The sequence below is a fragment of the Rana temporaria genome, chromosome 4, assembly GCF_905171775.1.
Source record: "Rana temporaria chromosome 4, aRanTem1.1, whole genome shotgun sequence".
Classification (NCBI taxonomy): Eukaryota; Metazoa; Chordata; class Amphibia; order Anura; family Ranidae; genus Rana; species Rana temporaria.
Window position 1 is genome coordinate 108,975,918 of NC_053492.1, and position 17,388 is coordinate 108,993,305.

Below are 17,388 nucleotides of genomic sequence, written 5' to 3' on the forward strand. Positions count from 1 at the left end.
AATGGTTCCGAACCTCCCAAAGTTGCTAAATTCGTCCGAATTTCGATTAGTTACGAAACAAATTGCACAAGCCTAGATCCTATGGCTTAGCTGGTTGGTACTAAAAAAATTGCACAACTTCCTTAATATTTAACAACTACCGTATTTATCGGCGTATACCGCGCACTTTTTCCCCCTTAAAATCAGGGGAAAATCGTGGGTGCGCGATATACGCCGATCCTCGCTGTCTCTGAGCCGCTAGTCTAGAGCTGTACTACGCACTCGGCTAGGCTCGGCCACGCTCGGCTCCGCCCGCCGCAGCCTAGATCCGAGCCGAGTGTACTGCGCACTCGGCTAGGCTCGGCCACACTCTGCTCCGTCCGCAGCCACGCGAGAGGAGCCGAGAGAAGCCGAGACAAGCCGTGAGGAGCCGAACATCGAGGAAATCCGGCTCCTCTCGGCTCGCGCCAAATCCAAAAATGAACACCGGACACGATGGACGGAGAGGGACACCTCCAAAGCCGCAGACGGACACGCTGGACGGAGACGGACACCTGGATGGAGGCCGTAGACAGACACCTCCAAAGCCACAGACGGACCCCGCGCAAGGAAGCCGCAGACGGACACCCACAAGGCTGGACGGACCCCGCGCAAGGCCGCAGACGGACGCCAGACAAGGCCGCCGATGGACGCAGGGCAAAATTTTTTTTGCCCTTTTTTCCCCTTTTAAGCTTGGGGTGCGCGTTATACGCCAACGCGTGGTATACCCCGATAAATACGGTATACAGTTTGAGGGCCTACCTAAATAGCAATGCACTGAACAGATTTATATAGGCAGTCCCCATATACTTAAACAGTAACAAATGAACAACCGTAGATTAGATTACTTTTGTTCAAAAATGCAAAACAAATAATCTATTTGGTTCAATTCTACTTTTGTGTAAGCCTGAAAATCATAGTTTACTGATTGAACCACTTAGCACACTGTATTTTTTCATCGAAATGAAGAAACGGTTGTATGGTTACTGTAGGTGCATGGAGAGCAGTATGAATGCAACCATACACCACTACTTAGTAAACTTGGGCCAGCGTGTCTTTTATCAGTATCTGGGAAGCTGTTATATTGACCTTGTCTAAATGCTTTCTCACCATTTTGTGCTACTCTTTAATTCTCTGAATGAGTAATTGGCTGTTTTTTTCCCAAAAGGCCAAGGTGCATTTAGCAAGAAAATAAAGAACCACTTTGCATTATGCTGAATTCACGCTGCAGCCGACAGGATTATAGATGGGAAAGCACTTTTTTTCTTCTTGTCCCAAGAGGTTAACAGCGAGGTGAGACCTTGGCTTGATTAGGTCTGAGTGCAGCACCCTCATAAATAAATAAGCAAATATTTCTATATCACCTCTTTCACAATAAATACACAGGCCGCAAAATAGGCTATTTGTAAAATTGCGTAAATTAGGACTTTCGGGTTACTGTAGAAGTGCATTTTGTGGCTTCAGTCGTGTTTCTTGATGACATTACTGAAGTTGTTCTTTAAATGTTCCCCCACCCCCCTAAGTGGAAGTCACAAAGCTAAATACTTAACTCTAGCTCTGATATAAGTCCCAACTGCATCCAGCTCCTACTGCACACGCTCGCCGCCACAGCAATCAATGGAATGAGAGGTGGGCATAAGGACCAAGAGTTGGACATCTGCAATGGGCCTACAAAGATTTTTTAAAGTATCACTATGTAAATACTGTGATTTAAAAGGTTTATAAGCCATACAAAAAGAGCTGCTTATTATACAGGATTTATATAGCGCCAACGGTTTACACAGTGCTTTACGACATGAGGGCAGACAGTACAGTTAAAATACAGGAGGAATCAGAGGGCCCTGCTCATTAGAACTTACAATCTAGGAGGGAGGGTCAAGTGATACAAAAGGTAATAGCTGTGGGGGTGAGCTGATGGAGAAAGTTAAAGTAAAGTTGTTACTGTAGGTGAAGGCAGAATAGGCTTCTCTGAAGAGAAGGGTTTCCAGGCAGGGGCGTAACTAGAAATCACAGGGCCCCATAGCAAAATGTTGTATGGGCCCCCCCCCCCCCCCTCCAAAAAAAATGAACTAATGCCATTGAACAAGACATTACTAATTTTATATATATATATATATATATATATATATATATATATATATATATAGATATATAGATAGCAAGGCAGGTTATTATAAGAGAGAGAGAGACTGATTTTGCCCCCCCCCCACAGATAGACGCAGCCTCTGCCCCCCCCCACAGAGAGACGCAGCCTCTGCCCCCCCCCACAGAGAGACGCAGCCTCTGCCCCCCCCACAGAGAGACGCAGCCTCTGCCCCCCCCCCCACAGAGAGACGCAGCCTCTGCCCCCCCACAGAGAGACGCAGCCTCTGCCCCCCCCCCCACAGAGAGACGCAGCCTCTGCCCCCCCCACAGAGAGACGCAGCCTCTGCCCCCCCCCCACAGAGAGACACAGCCTCTGCCCCCCCCCCACAGAGAGACGCAGCCTCTGCCCCCCCCCCCACAGAGAGACGCAGCCTCTGCCCCCCCCCCACAGAGAGACGCAGCCTCTGCCCCCCCCCACAGAGAGACGCAGCCTCTCCCCCCCCCCCCACAGAGAGACGCAGCCTCTGCCCCCCCCACAGAGAGACGCAGCCTCTGCCCCCCCCCCCCACAGAGAGACGCAGCCTCTGCCCCCCCCCCACAGAGAGACGCAGTCTCTGCCCCCCCCCACAGAGAGACGCAGCCTCTGCCCCCCCCCTCCCCACAGAGAGACGCAGCCTCTGCCCCCCCCCACAGAGAGACGCAGCCTCTGCCCCCCCCCCACAGAGAGACGCAGCCTCTGCCCCCCCCACAGAGAGACGCAGCCTCTACACCCCCCCACAGAGAGACGCAGCCTCTGCCCCCCCCCACAGAGAGACGCAGCCTCTGCCCCCCCCCCACAGAGAGACGCAGCCTCTGCCCCCCCCACAGAGAGACGCAGCCTCTACACCCCCCCACAGAGAGACGCAGCCTCTGCCCCCCCCACAGAGAGACGCAGCCTCTGCCCCCCCCCCCACAGAGAGACGCAGCCTCTGCCCCTCCCCCCCCACAGAGAGATGCAGCCTTTGCCCCCAACAGCAAAAGAGCCTCAGACTGCAGTGCCCAGAAAACAGACTGCTACCCCTTTACGGCTCGGGGAAGACAAGATATGGGCACATATGAAAATTACTGACTCTGACAGCACTTCAGCAGTGCAACACAGATGACCTCCATTAAAGTTACAGTCTCAAGGCAGGCTTGGTCCCCAGCAGCCCACTCTTCCTGGCTCAGGAACAAGAGGGGGAGGGGAGAGAGGGATCTCTAGCCCCGTCCATGTCTGCAGCCCCTCCTGTAGGGAGTACGTGGGGAGCAGAGAGCTCTAGGGGGCTGGAGAGCAATGTTGGGGGATCCAGGGAGCAGGGGGTTGGAGAGCACTGGGAGGGAGTAGGGGGGGGGGGGGGGGAGACAGGGAGGACCAGAAATCACTGTGGTGGGGATATCAGTGTGGGGGAACAAGGGAGCACAGAGCACTGGAGGGGAGGTGAAGAGCTATTGGGGGGGGGGCGACTGGACAGCACAGTGAGGGGGGAGAGCCAGGGAGCACAGAGGGGACCAGAGAGCACTGCGGGGGAGCGAAGGAGCAGTGTGGGGGGGGGACTGGACAGCACAGTGGGGGTAGCATGGGGGAGCACAGAAAGTACTGTGGGGGGGGGAGAGCACAGCACAGGGGGGGGGACAGGGCAGCACAGTGGGGGGGGGCAGGGCAGCACAGTGGGGGGGGGGCAGGGAGCAGGGGGGGGGGGCAGAAAGCACTGGGGAGGAGCCAGGGAGCAGAGGAGGTATGCAGGGAGAACTGGGAGGAACTAGGGAGCACGTTGGCAGTAAAAAGTTGGATAGGAGGAGCTCCGGTGGATGGATCACATCCCGGCGCCTGCTGCAGCCTGACCGACCCCCCCATAAAGAAAGTGAGTCCCCGGCCGTGCCGCCCCCCTGTGTGCCTGGATAGGAGGAGCGGCGGGGACAGCTGCACATGGAGGAATTGATCTTTCCATATTCCTCCTGCAGCCAATGAACGCCCGCAGAAGAAGCGGTCATTCAGCGGCTGCAGGAGGAATATGGAAAGATCAATTCCTCCATGTGCAGCTGTCCCCGCCGCTCCTCCTATCCAGGCACACAGGGGGGCGGCACGGCCGGGGACTCACTTTCTTTATGGGGGGGTCGGTCAGGCTGCAGCAGGCGCCGGGATGTGATCCATCCACCGGAGCTCCCATCCAGGCACACAGCAGGAGGGCGGCACGGCCGGGCAATCCCATACTCACTGGGCAGGCTGCAGAAGGTGCTGGGAGGGGAATCCATCCACCGGAGCTCATCCGCAGTCATAGGGCAGGAATAGTTTGCACCGCCTTGCCCGACTCCAAAGCCCGCTCCACTGATATACTGCCGAGACGCGCCACTGCCCATTCAAAAATGTCGCCAGATGGCGACATTTCGCTACTGCGCATGAGCCGCCCAGCCGAGTTTGTACGATCTTTGCCGAGTCCTGCAGGCTTCCTGTTGGCAACACTGCCGGGCCCCACTCGGCTGCGGGCCCCATAGCGCCCGCGTGGGTCGCTATGGCGGTAGTTCCGCCACTGTTTCCAGGGATCGTCTAAAAGCAAACAGAGTAGGAGATAGTCGGACAGCTTGGAGTAGGGAGTTCCATAGGGTGGGAGAGGCTTGGGAAAAGTCCTGAACGTGAGCATGGGAGGAGGTTATGAGGGGGCTAGAGAGCAGGAGGTCTTGGGATGAATGAACAGGACAATTTGGTTGGTATTTTGAGACAAGGTTAGTGATGTAGCTGGGGGCCCAGTTGTGGATGGCTTGGTAAGTTGTTAGTATTTTGACTTTAAAGTGGTTGCAAACTCCTATTGATTAATTGCACCTATAGGTAAGCTTATAATAAGGCCTACCTATAGGTACTGTAAATATCTCCTAAACATGCATTGTTTAAGAGATATTTACTGTATATGCAGCTGATTACATCATTAGGGCATGCGTTCTGAAGGAATTGCCACCCGTGCCATTCCTTCAGAGCCCTGTGCCTTGACAGGTCGACATTCGCAGAAGTGACGTCATGCGGCTCCGGAGTCTGCGGACCCGCAAGGAAGATGGGTGAAGATGGATGTGGTTTCCAGCGGTGACACCGCATCGGTGGAGGGCTTAGTTTGCAGGTAAGTTTCATATAATGTGCTAGTATATGATGCATTCTAGCACATTATGCCTTTACTTTGCACGTCAGAAAAAAAAGGCAGAGGTTTACTTCCTCTTTAATTTGTGGGTGAGCAGAAGCCAGTGGAGCGGTTTGTAAGATGGATGAGTCTGGCAGCAGCATTCATAATGGACAGAAGGAGGGACAGCCAATGTAATGCCGCGTACACACGATCATTTTTCGGGTTGTAAAAAATTACGTTTTCAGGCTCTAGAAAAAACTACGTTTTTTTCAACTTCATTATTAAAACGGCCTTGCCTACACACGATCGTTAAAAAAAAATGCTCTAGCAAAGCGCGGTGACGTACAACAAATACGACGGCACTATAAAGGGGAAGTTCCATTTGGATAACGCCACCCTTTGGGCTGCTTTAGCTGATTTCGTGTTAGAAAAAGACGATTCACGCTTTTCTGTCTGTTACAGCGTGATGAATGTGCTTACTCCATTACGAACGGTAGTTTTACCAGAACGAGCGCTCCCGTCTCATAACTTGCTTCTGAGCATGCGCAGGTTTTTCACGTCATTAAAGCCCACACACGATCATTTTTTTCAAACCCGAAAAACGACAATGTTTAAAACGTTGTGAAAAAATAGAGCATGTTCGGAAAAAAAAATTGCAGTTTTTCAGAACCAAAAAAATGCTCTGAAGCCCACACACGATCGTTTTAAATTACATTTTAAAAAAACGTAGCTTTTTACAACCCGAAAAATGATCGTGTGTACGTGGCATAAAGGTTATCCCGTGAGGAGGGAGTTGCAGTAGTCGAGATGGAAGATGACCAGGGAGTGAACTAGGAGCTTTGTGGTGTCATTGGTTAGGAAGGAGCGTATTTTGGAGATGTTGCGTAGGTTGAAGTGGCAAGATTTGGACGTGGGGCCGAAAGGATAGATCAGAGTCCAGGAATAGACATAGAACCTTGGCATGCGGGAACAGGTTGATCGTTGTGCCATCGATCTTGACAGAGAAAATCAGGGGAAGAAGCACATGGGGGAGGAAATATATGAGCTCAGTTTTGGATAGATTGAGTTTGAGGAAGTGATGTGACATCCAGGCTGATATGGTTTACCTTTTGATAGCACTGTATTGAACACTACATAAAAAATGTCAGTTCATGTAGCAAGCATAAACTCCAGAAGGGATGAGACAAAAAAAATAAAACTGAACTCAAAACCTGGTCCAAAAACGTATTTTAAATATAATCCTCAATAGTCACAAAGGATATAGATTCACTTTGTTAATACTAAATGCCTTTTCATTTATTACCTTGTAAAAGTGGTAGTGACATCATCACTGTGCTGTACATTGTCTGTGCAGAGCTGTGGGAGGGGCTCAGTAGATCCACCCACTACAAGCTGCCTGCAGAAAACTACAGGAGGGGGCGGGGCCAAGACCAGTCACCCAGCACAAGAAGAGAGCACAGCAGTGACCGGTCTATATTATAGGAAGCTCTGCGCAGAGGTAAGGTGCAGAAGTTGCATGCCGGATTACTGCACAACGATGGAAGAAATGTACAAAGGACGCTAAAATTGAGCTATCAATGCGCATTAGCCAATATTTGTTTTTCCGGAGTTGAGCATTACATTTCCTCCTAGTGTTCATATATAAATGGGAGGGAATTATAAAGCAGCAAGCACTTTGTGCTGTAACAGGAAGCAGCAATGCTAACCACTGAGCTTTCATGCTGACTTTTATTTCCATCACTGTCACTCATTAACAAACTCTGGCACTTTATGAATAAGTAAATAAATAGCCCAGTGCTAATTAAAATTGTTTTTGTAAGATCACCACAGAAATATTTGTGCTCAATCATTTTCCAAAATAAACAGCTGCATCCCACGCTTGGCAGCCTTCTTTCCTGAGGACACAGCGCCCTGGTGAGTTACCATCTGATGATCCCACTAGAAATATACTGCAGCTCGTACCCTGCCATGGATTATAATAGAGGTGGTCAGGGCCTAGATCTGCAAGGGGGGGGGGGGGGGGGGTGTAGACTCTTCTCTTCCATGACCATTGACAAAAACAGCATAAAAAACCTTAGAAGATAGATTTGTCTAAAATTCTGGAAGTGTATTCTAGTCATTGTGGGGGATGTAAAAAGGGAATATAAGAAAAGTGTACAACAACTGAAAATAAAACAAAAACTGTGATAAACAAGTGCAATAACAACAATATTACAATATATCATCAATAATGTCCAAAATATTCTGTGATAACGTCCACATGAAAGAGCTCAATAGCCTGTGATTAACAAGTGCAATCATAACTATGTAGTCATACTCCACTGAAAATATCCAAAATGATCATTCAGAGGCGGCTCTAGGTGAAACCTTAGGCAAAACTTAGATACGGGGGTCCAACTCATGCCCATAATGGGTAATAAAATTCAAGCAAATAAAAATGGCTGCAGAAAGATGCACAGATCTAGCACACAGTGATTGAGCAGAGGCAAATTAGGCAGCTGCGAGGCCCATGTAAGTGCAAGGCCTTAGGTGGCCACCTAATTTGCCTAATTAAAGAGCCACTGTGATCATTGATAAGGTTCAATCACAAAACACTCTCTGAGGCCCCGTACACACGTCCGAGGAACTCGACGTGCCAAACACATCGAGTTCCTCGTCGAGTTCAGTGTGGAAGCCGCCGAGATCTCGGCGGGCCAACTTTCCTCATTGAACAACGAGGAAATAGAGAACATGTTCTCTTTTCGGCCCGGCGAGTTCCTCGTCGGCTTCCTCGCTGAAAAGTGTACACACGACCGAGTTTCTCGGCAGAATCCAGCTCCGACCGAGTTTCTGGCTGAATTCTGCCGAGAAAATCGGTCGTGTGTACGGGGCCTCAGACTAACTATGAGGGCTACCTGCATCGGCAGTGGTGTATTGGTACAGTGTTTGTTCACGCTTTCAAATAAATGTTCAATGTGGGTGCATACTTTACCTACTTTTCATTAAAATAGTTCTTAGCAGTGAGCACTATGACATTTTTCTTTCTTTTGGCTTCTGGTACCCACAGCACTGTATTTTCAGTGGTTGAGTAACCCATGCAGCACTGAGCGTTATTTGAAAGTGGCGAGAGAGCGCCTCCATTGTCTCTGGGAGTATCTAAAAAGGAGTTTGCCTGGATATCTATCTGTTCATGCTTGTTTGACCTTTCGTAATGGAGGTCAAACCATAAGATGAGAACACACCCTGGGGGCGATTGCTGTTGGAGGTGTCACCGGAGTAGATTGGTTTCACTATCAAAAGCAGAAATTTGTCCGGCTTACTCATAGCAAGGCTGTAATGGCTGAAACATGTCAGCATTGATCCTGTATATATAATGTAGCCAAATAAAGGATAATACTAAGGAGTTATTGATTTGACGGCAACATTTCTGCTTTGGATGTTCAGAGTGGGAATCCCCCTAGCCTGAGCGCCGAATCTCAGCAAGTATTTCTCAATTGTGCGATTGAGCTTGGGTATTTTATGCTTGTGGTTTCACTATTAATACGAATATTTTCAGCATATGTTGTGAACTTTATCATATATACGCCAGGGGTCAAGTCCTGGGGAAAAAAATGTGGGAACTCCCACCCAATATGATACGCTCATATGCATTATTACTAAACCGCATGTTTGTTTGTTTTTTCGATCCACTGTACCTTAGTAATTCTTTGTGTTACTGGCCTCTTCCTGTATATGGATTCATCGGGTAGTTTTCGGGTATTCCGTCACTTCCTCGATGCCGCAATATATCCTGGGAGCTTTTGTCATTGTTCCCAGGAGACATTGCGGAGGTCTGCCGCGAGTTATCGCGGGATTTAGAAAGATTATTTTTTTATAAATCCTGTGATAACTCGCGGCAGACCTCCACAATGTCTCCTGGGAACAATGACAAAAGCTCCCAGGAGACATTGTGGCATCGAGGAAGTGACGGAATACCTGCACACTACCCGATGAATCGATATACAGGAAGTGGCCAGTAACATAAAAGATTACTAAGGTTCGCCTGCCCCTGACAGTGACTCGAGCTGGGCATCGCCGCTTAGTGAAGGATTGGCTCGGGCGGCTCGGCTGCTGCTCTAGTCCTGCAAAAGGAACTGCGTTCCTGCTGTGAAAAAAGTGCAGGGACTCTGTTCCCACGCTTTTCCGCAGGACTTGAGCTTTGATATACGCCATTTAATTAGTTTTTTGATTGGCCCTTATTACTGATCATTTTGGATATTATCAATGGCTACATAGTTATTATTGCACTTGTTAATCACAGGCTATTCAGCTCTTTTGTGTGGACTTAATCACAGATAATTTTGGACATTATTAATGATATATTGCAATATTGTTGCTATTGCACTTGTTTATCACATTTTGTGTTTTATTTTCAGTTGCTGTACACTTTTCCTTTTTTTATTTTTATTTTTTTACATCCCCCACAATGACTACAATACACTTCCAGAATTTTAGACAAATCTATCTTCTAAGGTTTTTCTAGACTGTATTTATCAATGGTCATGGAAGAGAAGAGTCTACACCCCCCTTACAGATCTAGACCCTGACCACCTTAACACAGAATATTTTGGACATTATTATGTTATATTGTAATATTGCTATTACATTTGTTTATCACATTTTTTATTTTATTTTCAGTTGCTGTACACTTTTCCTTTTTCTATTTTTATTTTTTACATTCCCCACAATGACTACGATACACTTCCAGAATGTCAGACAAATCTATCTTCTAAGGTTTTTCTAGACTGTATTTGTCAATGGTCATGGAAGAGAAGAGTCTAGACCCCCCTCCCCACCCCCCTGGTCATCACTGTACTAACTTCCATGGGTGAAACAGTTTCACTGTCTACGCAGCCCAGCACAATGGTCCTGCGGTTTAAAAACTGCACTGTTCTTCCTCTTCTTTCCATAGGGATGCCAGGAGGGATTAGAGTGGTTCTGATTGGTCAACACTGACAAAAGACCATGATGACCAATCACAACCACTCTGATCTGTCTTAAAGGATCACTAAAGATATATATATATATATATATATATTTGTTTTTAAATCACAAACATGTTATACTTACCTCCACTGTGCAGTTCGTTTTGCACAGAGTTGTCCCGAACCTGGTCTTCTGGGGTCCCTCGGTGGCTGTCTCGGTCCCCCCTCCCTCGCAAGGACTCAACACCTTCAGGCGAGAGAACTTGCATGGTGTTGAGTTCTTGCGGGCGCACTCCCATGATACAGCGGCAGCCATAGCCGCTCACTGTATGACTCGGCCTCGCCCCACGTCATTGGATGTGATTGACAGCAGCGCGAGCCAATGGCTGCGCTCTTTTCAATCCATTCACTATAACCAATCAACGGCCAGGCTGAGCGGCGAAGCGGATGTCGGGGGCGAGCGTGGGACTTTCGAGGGGTCAGGTAAGTATAATGGGGGGGCCCAGTATTGTCGGATGTTTTTTCACCTTAAGGCATAGAATGCATTAAGGTGAAAAACCTTTAACCTTTACAAACCCTTTAATGTCCATGTGGAAAGAAAAGGAGGAACACTGCAGTTTTAAACCCAGGACCATTGTGCTGGGCTGCGTGGATAGTGAAACTGTATCACCCATGAAGGTGAGTGCAGCAGGGACCAGGGGGGTGGGGAGGGTTTATGGTGTTAGTTTGCCTTTAAATTTTTTTCTAAAACATAAACTAACAATTTAAAATAAAGCTATGTTCTACAGTTTTTCATCAGTTACACTGCTGTATTTGTTACTGTTAGCTGCAAATTACTATTAAATTACACAATGTTTCATTATAAAGTAAGAAAGGATCATGAAAGTGGAAGAACAATGTATTTATTATTATTATTATTATTATTATTATTATTATTAATATTTTATTATAGTATTTACTGTACATAGCTCTGACAACTTTCACAGCATTTTACATTCTGCACATACACATAAGTCCCTGCCCTCAAGGAGCTTATAATCTAAAGTTTCTAATTCACATTCATACATACATGTACACACATACTGGGGTCAGTCTAGACAGGGGCCAATCAACCTACCAGCATGAGCTGGGCATCATGAGAAAACCCATGCAAGCACAGGGAGAACATGCAAAATCCAGGCAGGTCATTTTTTAATGGGGGTTACCCTGCTGCCAGGCAGAAGTGCTAACTACTGAGCCACTGTGCTGCCCATTATAGCGATGCATATTACAGGCACAAATGCAAGTGGCAAGGATTTGAAATCCCTACCTATGGCTAGAAGAACCCCTTCATCAATATGCCAAGATCCCACCTAAGCAACATATTAGTGCCAAGGCAAATAAAAATAACAATTCAACTGCCTTGATCTTCAACTAGCATACAGTTCAAAGTTAAAGCGGAACTAAACCCATCATTTAATGGTTTCCAAAAACAGTTACATTCCTGGCATACCGAGATTGCTAACTGTCACATTTGCTTGTGCGCTCAACCAGACCGTCAAAGCATCAAATGGCTGAAGTCATAACTGATCACATGTGCAGCCCCAAGGCAGTTGAAGATCAAACAGAGGCATAGAAGGGTTTAGTTCCGCTTTAATGAGAATGTTATATAGCTTGGAGGAGCCTTGGAGCTGTGCACTCCATTATGTTATACATTCAAGAGAGGATCCCTTTAAAAGAAATGCATATGATGAAATCCAGGCGGTGTCTGATCGGTTAGCAGTGGCTTGGATCTAAGCAGAAACTTTCTGAAATTTGAACATATTGTGAGAGCGAGGCTTTAGATGCATTTCCTCACTGATATTAACAAGGAATACAACAGCAACTTATACTGGAAAATGTCAACATTTTATTGCACATCTACAATTCTCTGACGAGAATCTGGGCCGTGTGTACAGGGCTTAAAACTAAAGGCTTGTCACTTTTGTTGGGCAGATTGGCCTTCATGTGAATGTAGAAGAAAAAATAAGGGCATGTAAAATAAAAAAGGAATTGATATACTAATACTATCATTACAGATCTTAAAGTGTTACTAAACCTACAACAGTAAAATCAGTCTGTATATGCAGTAACGCATGCTTGTTCTACTCACTGTAAAACCTAAGGGGTTTATCCTCTGCATTGTGTAAAAAGGCTGTTTGAGCCTGTCTTCTCTGATCCTCCACTTTTTCCACTGCCCCCAATCCATCTCTTGATAGTACATAGCCTTTGAGGCACTCTGCACATGCTCAGTTTGGTGTATATTGCTAGAGAATTTTTTTGTTTTTTGTTTTGAGGGAGGATGCATGTGATTGGCACAGGACCAATCAGCACTGTCCAGATAGAGGAGAATGAAAACTCCTCCTACAAGCTTTAAGCAGTGCTTGGCTGGACACTGATAGAAGTCACAAGACTTCTATATATTACTGATGAGAAAAAGGTATTTAGCAGTTTATATTTACTAAAATAATTGCATTTCCATGTTCTATGTACTGTGGGAGACCAGATATAGTGAATGCAGGGTCCTGGGTTTAGTAACATTTTAAGCACATACAGTTACCATAAAAAAATATTTTCTGCCATAGTGGGCCAATCCATTAGGCATTGGCATTAGGTAGAAAAAAGGGCTTACCTTTGCAGACTGTATGATTTTCAGGTTCATATCCAGCTTTGCAGGTACATCTGCCGATGGGCACCATCCATTCTCCATCGCCATTGCAGTACAGTTTAATGTGTACATCTACTTCCTCTGCATTAGGGATACACGTTCCTCTTGCTATCACCAACGATGTGCTCTCTGCCCCAGTCATGGTTTCCGGGAAGACTGCAAAATTCTGAACCACAGTGGGGCACTTTTTGAAGAAGACACGGACAGACAGGAGTGACATACATGCTCCATAATCCTGGAAGGCTAAATAGAAGCCACTGCGAGTCAATGGGCCAAAACTACGAACTTCAGTGTTCACTTTCATCAGCCTCCCACCAAAGTCCACCTGTGAGAAGCTTTCATCAGCAGCTATCGTGTCTACTTTAAGGTAAGGAGCATCATTCCAAAATGCTGAGTCTTTATTCGGAACGTGGGAGTCCGACTCATAGTAATACAAGTTAAAAGTTTCTTTACAAGACCCTGGCACATTAGGGAGGCTACTACAGTCTCGGACAGTAAAACGCATCTCCACGTAGACGCGCTGGGCATTCCGCCGAGGAATGAAGGTAGTACGAAGCCAGTTGTTCTGGTTGGGCCCAAAAACATTGCACACTTGATATGTGCGTATTGTGTTGAGGTTTTCATCATAGCCGCTCACTTCTTCCCACTGTAGAAAAAGAAAAATACAGATGTATCAAACATGAATCCTATGAAGCAGCACAGGAAATGTTATTTAGCCCACAATCATGTGACATTTTACTTATGGGGAAATGTTGAAGTGCTGAAACCCCCGACTTTTTATATAGCTTGGGTACTTCAGCCACATAATTCGTAATTTCAATTATTTTTCTGTATCCTCTAGTAAAAAATAAACCAAATAAGACACCATGGGGTGGATTTACTAAAGGCAAATAGACTGTCCACTTATGAAATGCAGTTGCACTATTTTTTTCCAGAGCTTAGTGAATGTGCTTTCGCTTTTTAAAGGATACCCAATCGGGTGCAAGGAAAATAAAAAACACAGCATTTTTGCTTGCACATGATTGGATGGTGACCTCATTCACTAAGCTGTTTGTTTACATCTTTCCTTCCTGGCAAGGAGAGAAAGATACAATTGATCTTTCTCTCCACCCAGAGAAGAAAGAGAACACATGGGCAGCCAGGGATGGACTGGCCATTGGGACTACTGGGAGTTTCCCGGTGGGCCGATGTCTCAGTGGGCCGGCTTCAGTGACAGTAGACCGCCACGCCCCTTCGCTCCTCTGGCTCTCTCTCCCCGCAGCGCTCACCTCCTCTCCCTGGCTAGTTCACATGAAAACAGACATGCTCCTCGGGAGTCGCACTTAGAAGCACATCGTATGATCCGGAAGGACGGCGGCCACACACAGCTGTGACATAAGCTACCTCGACACTCGTTCCCCTGGTCTTTCCTTCCCCTGCTCTCCAACCTGCTGTCTGCTGCCACAGAGAATCTATATGGAGAGCGGGGGAAAGGAAAGCCCAGAAGAACGGGTGCCGAGGAAGCTCATGTCACAGCTGTGTGTGGCCGCCATCCTGTTTTTTTCAGCCGCCATGGGAGAGACCTGTCAAAGTGGGCCAGTCTGGATGAAGTCCAGGGCCAAATTTTTGTCCCAGTCCAGCCCTGTGGGCAGCTGCACAGTGACTGATCACTTTGATAGCCAATCAGAGGCTATCACAGTCATCAGGTAACTGGGAACTGGGAGTCCTGGGTCCTGATCATTACTACGAGACCCAGGGCTCATTGGAGAGCCCAGTCTCTGTGCTGGCAGCACGTTGTGCGTCACTCTCCCAGCACAAAGACAGGTATGCATATATGCGGCCTCACGGATAAAGACCCAGTTTCCTGAGGCCTCATATATGTGTACTGCCGGAGGGAAGGGGTTATAAAACATTATATATTGCAGCTTACCAATCCTTACATGTGGCTGCACTAGTTTTCTTTGTTTATCTTTTAATTTCACCAGGTGTTCTGGCCAGTAACACCTCCTATGTAAGGGCGCCTCCAATCTATTCAGGAGTAATGGAGCCACCCCTGGAAAGTCGCATCATCTATCTGGGAAGAGGGGAATGTACTAGCAGCTTTAGATGGACCTGCCTAACAAATTGAAGCCGAACTCCAGATAAGAAGTTTTAAACAGTTAGCGCCAACTTTTTTGTCCCTATAGGATAAAGGTTTTACATAAATGAATAAAAGCTAACCATTGTAAGCACACCTATCAGTGTTAAATAGTTTGTCCGACCAAAATCACATTGGAATTCCGACGGAATTCCATTGGAGTAAAATAGAACATGTTCTATATCTAAACTCCGGTGGAATCCATCGGAAATTCCGATCGTGTGTACGGGGCTTAATTGCCACTTGTGCTGGAAAGCTTGGTCTGTTGAAGGAAGATGAAAAATAAGTTGCAATATAATTCATTTTTGTTTATGGGTTTAGTCCCGCTTTACAGAGGGAGAGCACAATTATTTTAATTATCATCGTTGATGCCGTGTACACACAATAATTTTTCGGAATGAAAAAAACGTCATTTAAAATGTTCGTGTGTGGGCTGCACATCGTTTTTCCGTTTCTGAAAGACTATAAAAAATGTTTTTCGAACATGCTGCATTTTTTAACGTTGTTTTAAAAAAAATTGTTTTTCGGGTTGTAAAAAATGATCAAGTGTGGGCTAAAACAACGTTTTAAACCCGCGCATGCTCAGAAGCAAGTTATGAGATGGGAGCGCTCGTTCTGGTAAAACTACCGTTCATAATGGAGTAAGCACATTCATCACGCTGTAACAGACAAAAAAGCGCCAAATGTCTTTTACTAACACGGAATCAGCTAAAGCAGCAAAGGCGAATAGAACTTCCCCTTTAGAGTTCCGTTGTACGTGTTGTACGTCACCGCGCTTTGTTCATAATTTTTGAAAAACGATGGTGTGTGGGCAACATCGTTTTTAATGATGAAGTTGGAAAAACGTCTTTTTTTTTCATGCCGAAATATGATTGTGTGTACGCGGCATTATAATTATGAAAAGTTACGTTTTTTTTTATATTCATAAAAGCGAAGGCTATGATAAAATCTTGTGTTTACAGTTTACCGGTCCTTACAGCAGTAATGGTACAATAACGGGTTCTCTTTTGCTCTAAGAACGCTCTTGACAAGCTTTCACTGATATATTAGTTAGATAATTGTGAATCTCAGAGAGGTGATACCTAGAGTACTTCATATTCTGCAGATGGATGCTGGTGGTTGAAAGAATGTAGAAGACGTGATTTATGGAAAGGGATGAGGGTTAGCGGAAAAGGAAGCGGAAGCGGTTTCTGCAATATAATTTAGTGATTCTGTAGGAAGACATATGGTTATCCCCTGCACAGAGGAACACAATATTAAAATGCTTTTTGAGGCTTTTCTGAGTCTCCAGAGAGGTGCAGCCAGTTATACCGCGCAGTAAAAATGTGCTTTCACGTGAAATCTCCTTCCAGCTACACCTCTGAAAATAACAGCAATAATAATAACAGTAAATGGTCTCGGTATGCACAGATATTTTTATGGATGCATGCTTTTTTTTTTTTGAAATGATCTCAGTCTTTATTTAAATTCTCTCTCTAATTCTGAAGTTATAAGGACTAAATGCTCATTTAAGTCTGGGGGAATCAGCAAAAGCAGTTTTACTTACCTGATCCTCCACTCCCTCTGGCCGTTAAACTGGTCCGCGCAGCCTCTTCTCCCCTTTGCTCCTGTAGCACCCTCCTAGATGGGCTCACTCTGTAACCTAAAGGGGCTGGATTGGTCAAGTCTCTTGTGGCTCCACAGGCTGTGGGATTGTTTTTTTCCCCTTGGCTCGGTTGGGAAACCTCCAGAGCTTGGGGTGGGAAATTCAAATCCCACAGCCTGAACGCTGCTGATTGGTATTCTCAATTAGCAGCGGTATTTTTTTATATCCCTTTCCTGTTTTATACAGTTCAACTACATTTTCCACAGATCCTTTGACAATTTTTTTGCTTTCCCTATGACTCAGAATCCAGAAACGTCAGTGCAGCACTGCATGAAAGATGCAAGGGTCTGTCAGGAGTCCAGAAACTCATTGACCTTTTATACACACACACACAAATTATAGCAAACAGATCACAAGTGAGGATGGTTATCTTTAATAGCCATTCAAACCCCTTTGTGTCAACTTGTGTGCATATTATCAGGCTAGAATCAGCCTGGTCAGGGTCATTTGGGTAGTTTCTGTTGCCATTATGATTTAAAAAGAGTAAACACAGTTGATTGATAATAAATGGCTTCAGCCAAACACTAACCATGAGTGAAAGAAATGTTTTTTGTGTTATCATTCATATTGTCTGAAAAAGGGCCAAGGAATCATAAATTCTGCCAGGGTATGTAAATGAATGAGCACAATTTTATCTATATAATATTTTCCATATTATATATATATATTTTTTTATGGTCTTCCGTAGTGAAATAGTGACTTACTATGGCTGCTGTAGAGAGGTGTCCTTGTTCTAAAGTTACACTTAAGCATTTTGGAGTATCCAATTC

General features: G+C 45.9%; 1 protein-coding gene across 3 annotated transcripts in view; it reads right to left on the reverse strand.

The window, feature by feature from the left end:
• Positions 1-17,388, reverse strand: part of EPHB1 (EPH receptor B1) — a 419,645-nt gene that overhangs the window by 227,630 nt on the left and 174,627 nt on the right. For all 3 annotated transcript variants that reach the window (XR_005748610.1, XM_040348729.1, XM_040348730.1), the window contains exon 3: positions 12,822-13,503. Coding sequence is in view for 2 of the 3 variants with exons in the window: in XM_040348729.1 (XP_040204663.1) it covers positions 12,822-13,503 (682 nt within the window). In the remaining variant the exon portion in view is untranslated. The remainder of the gene's footprint in view (positions 1-12,821; positions 13,504-17,388) is intronic.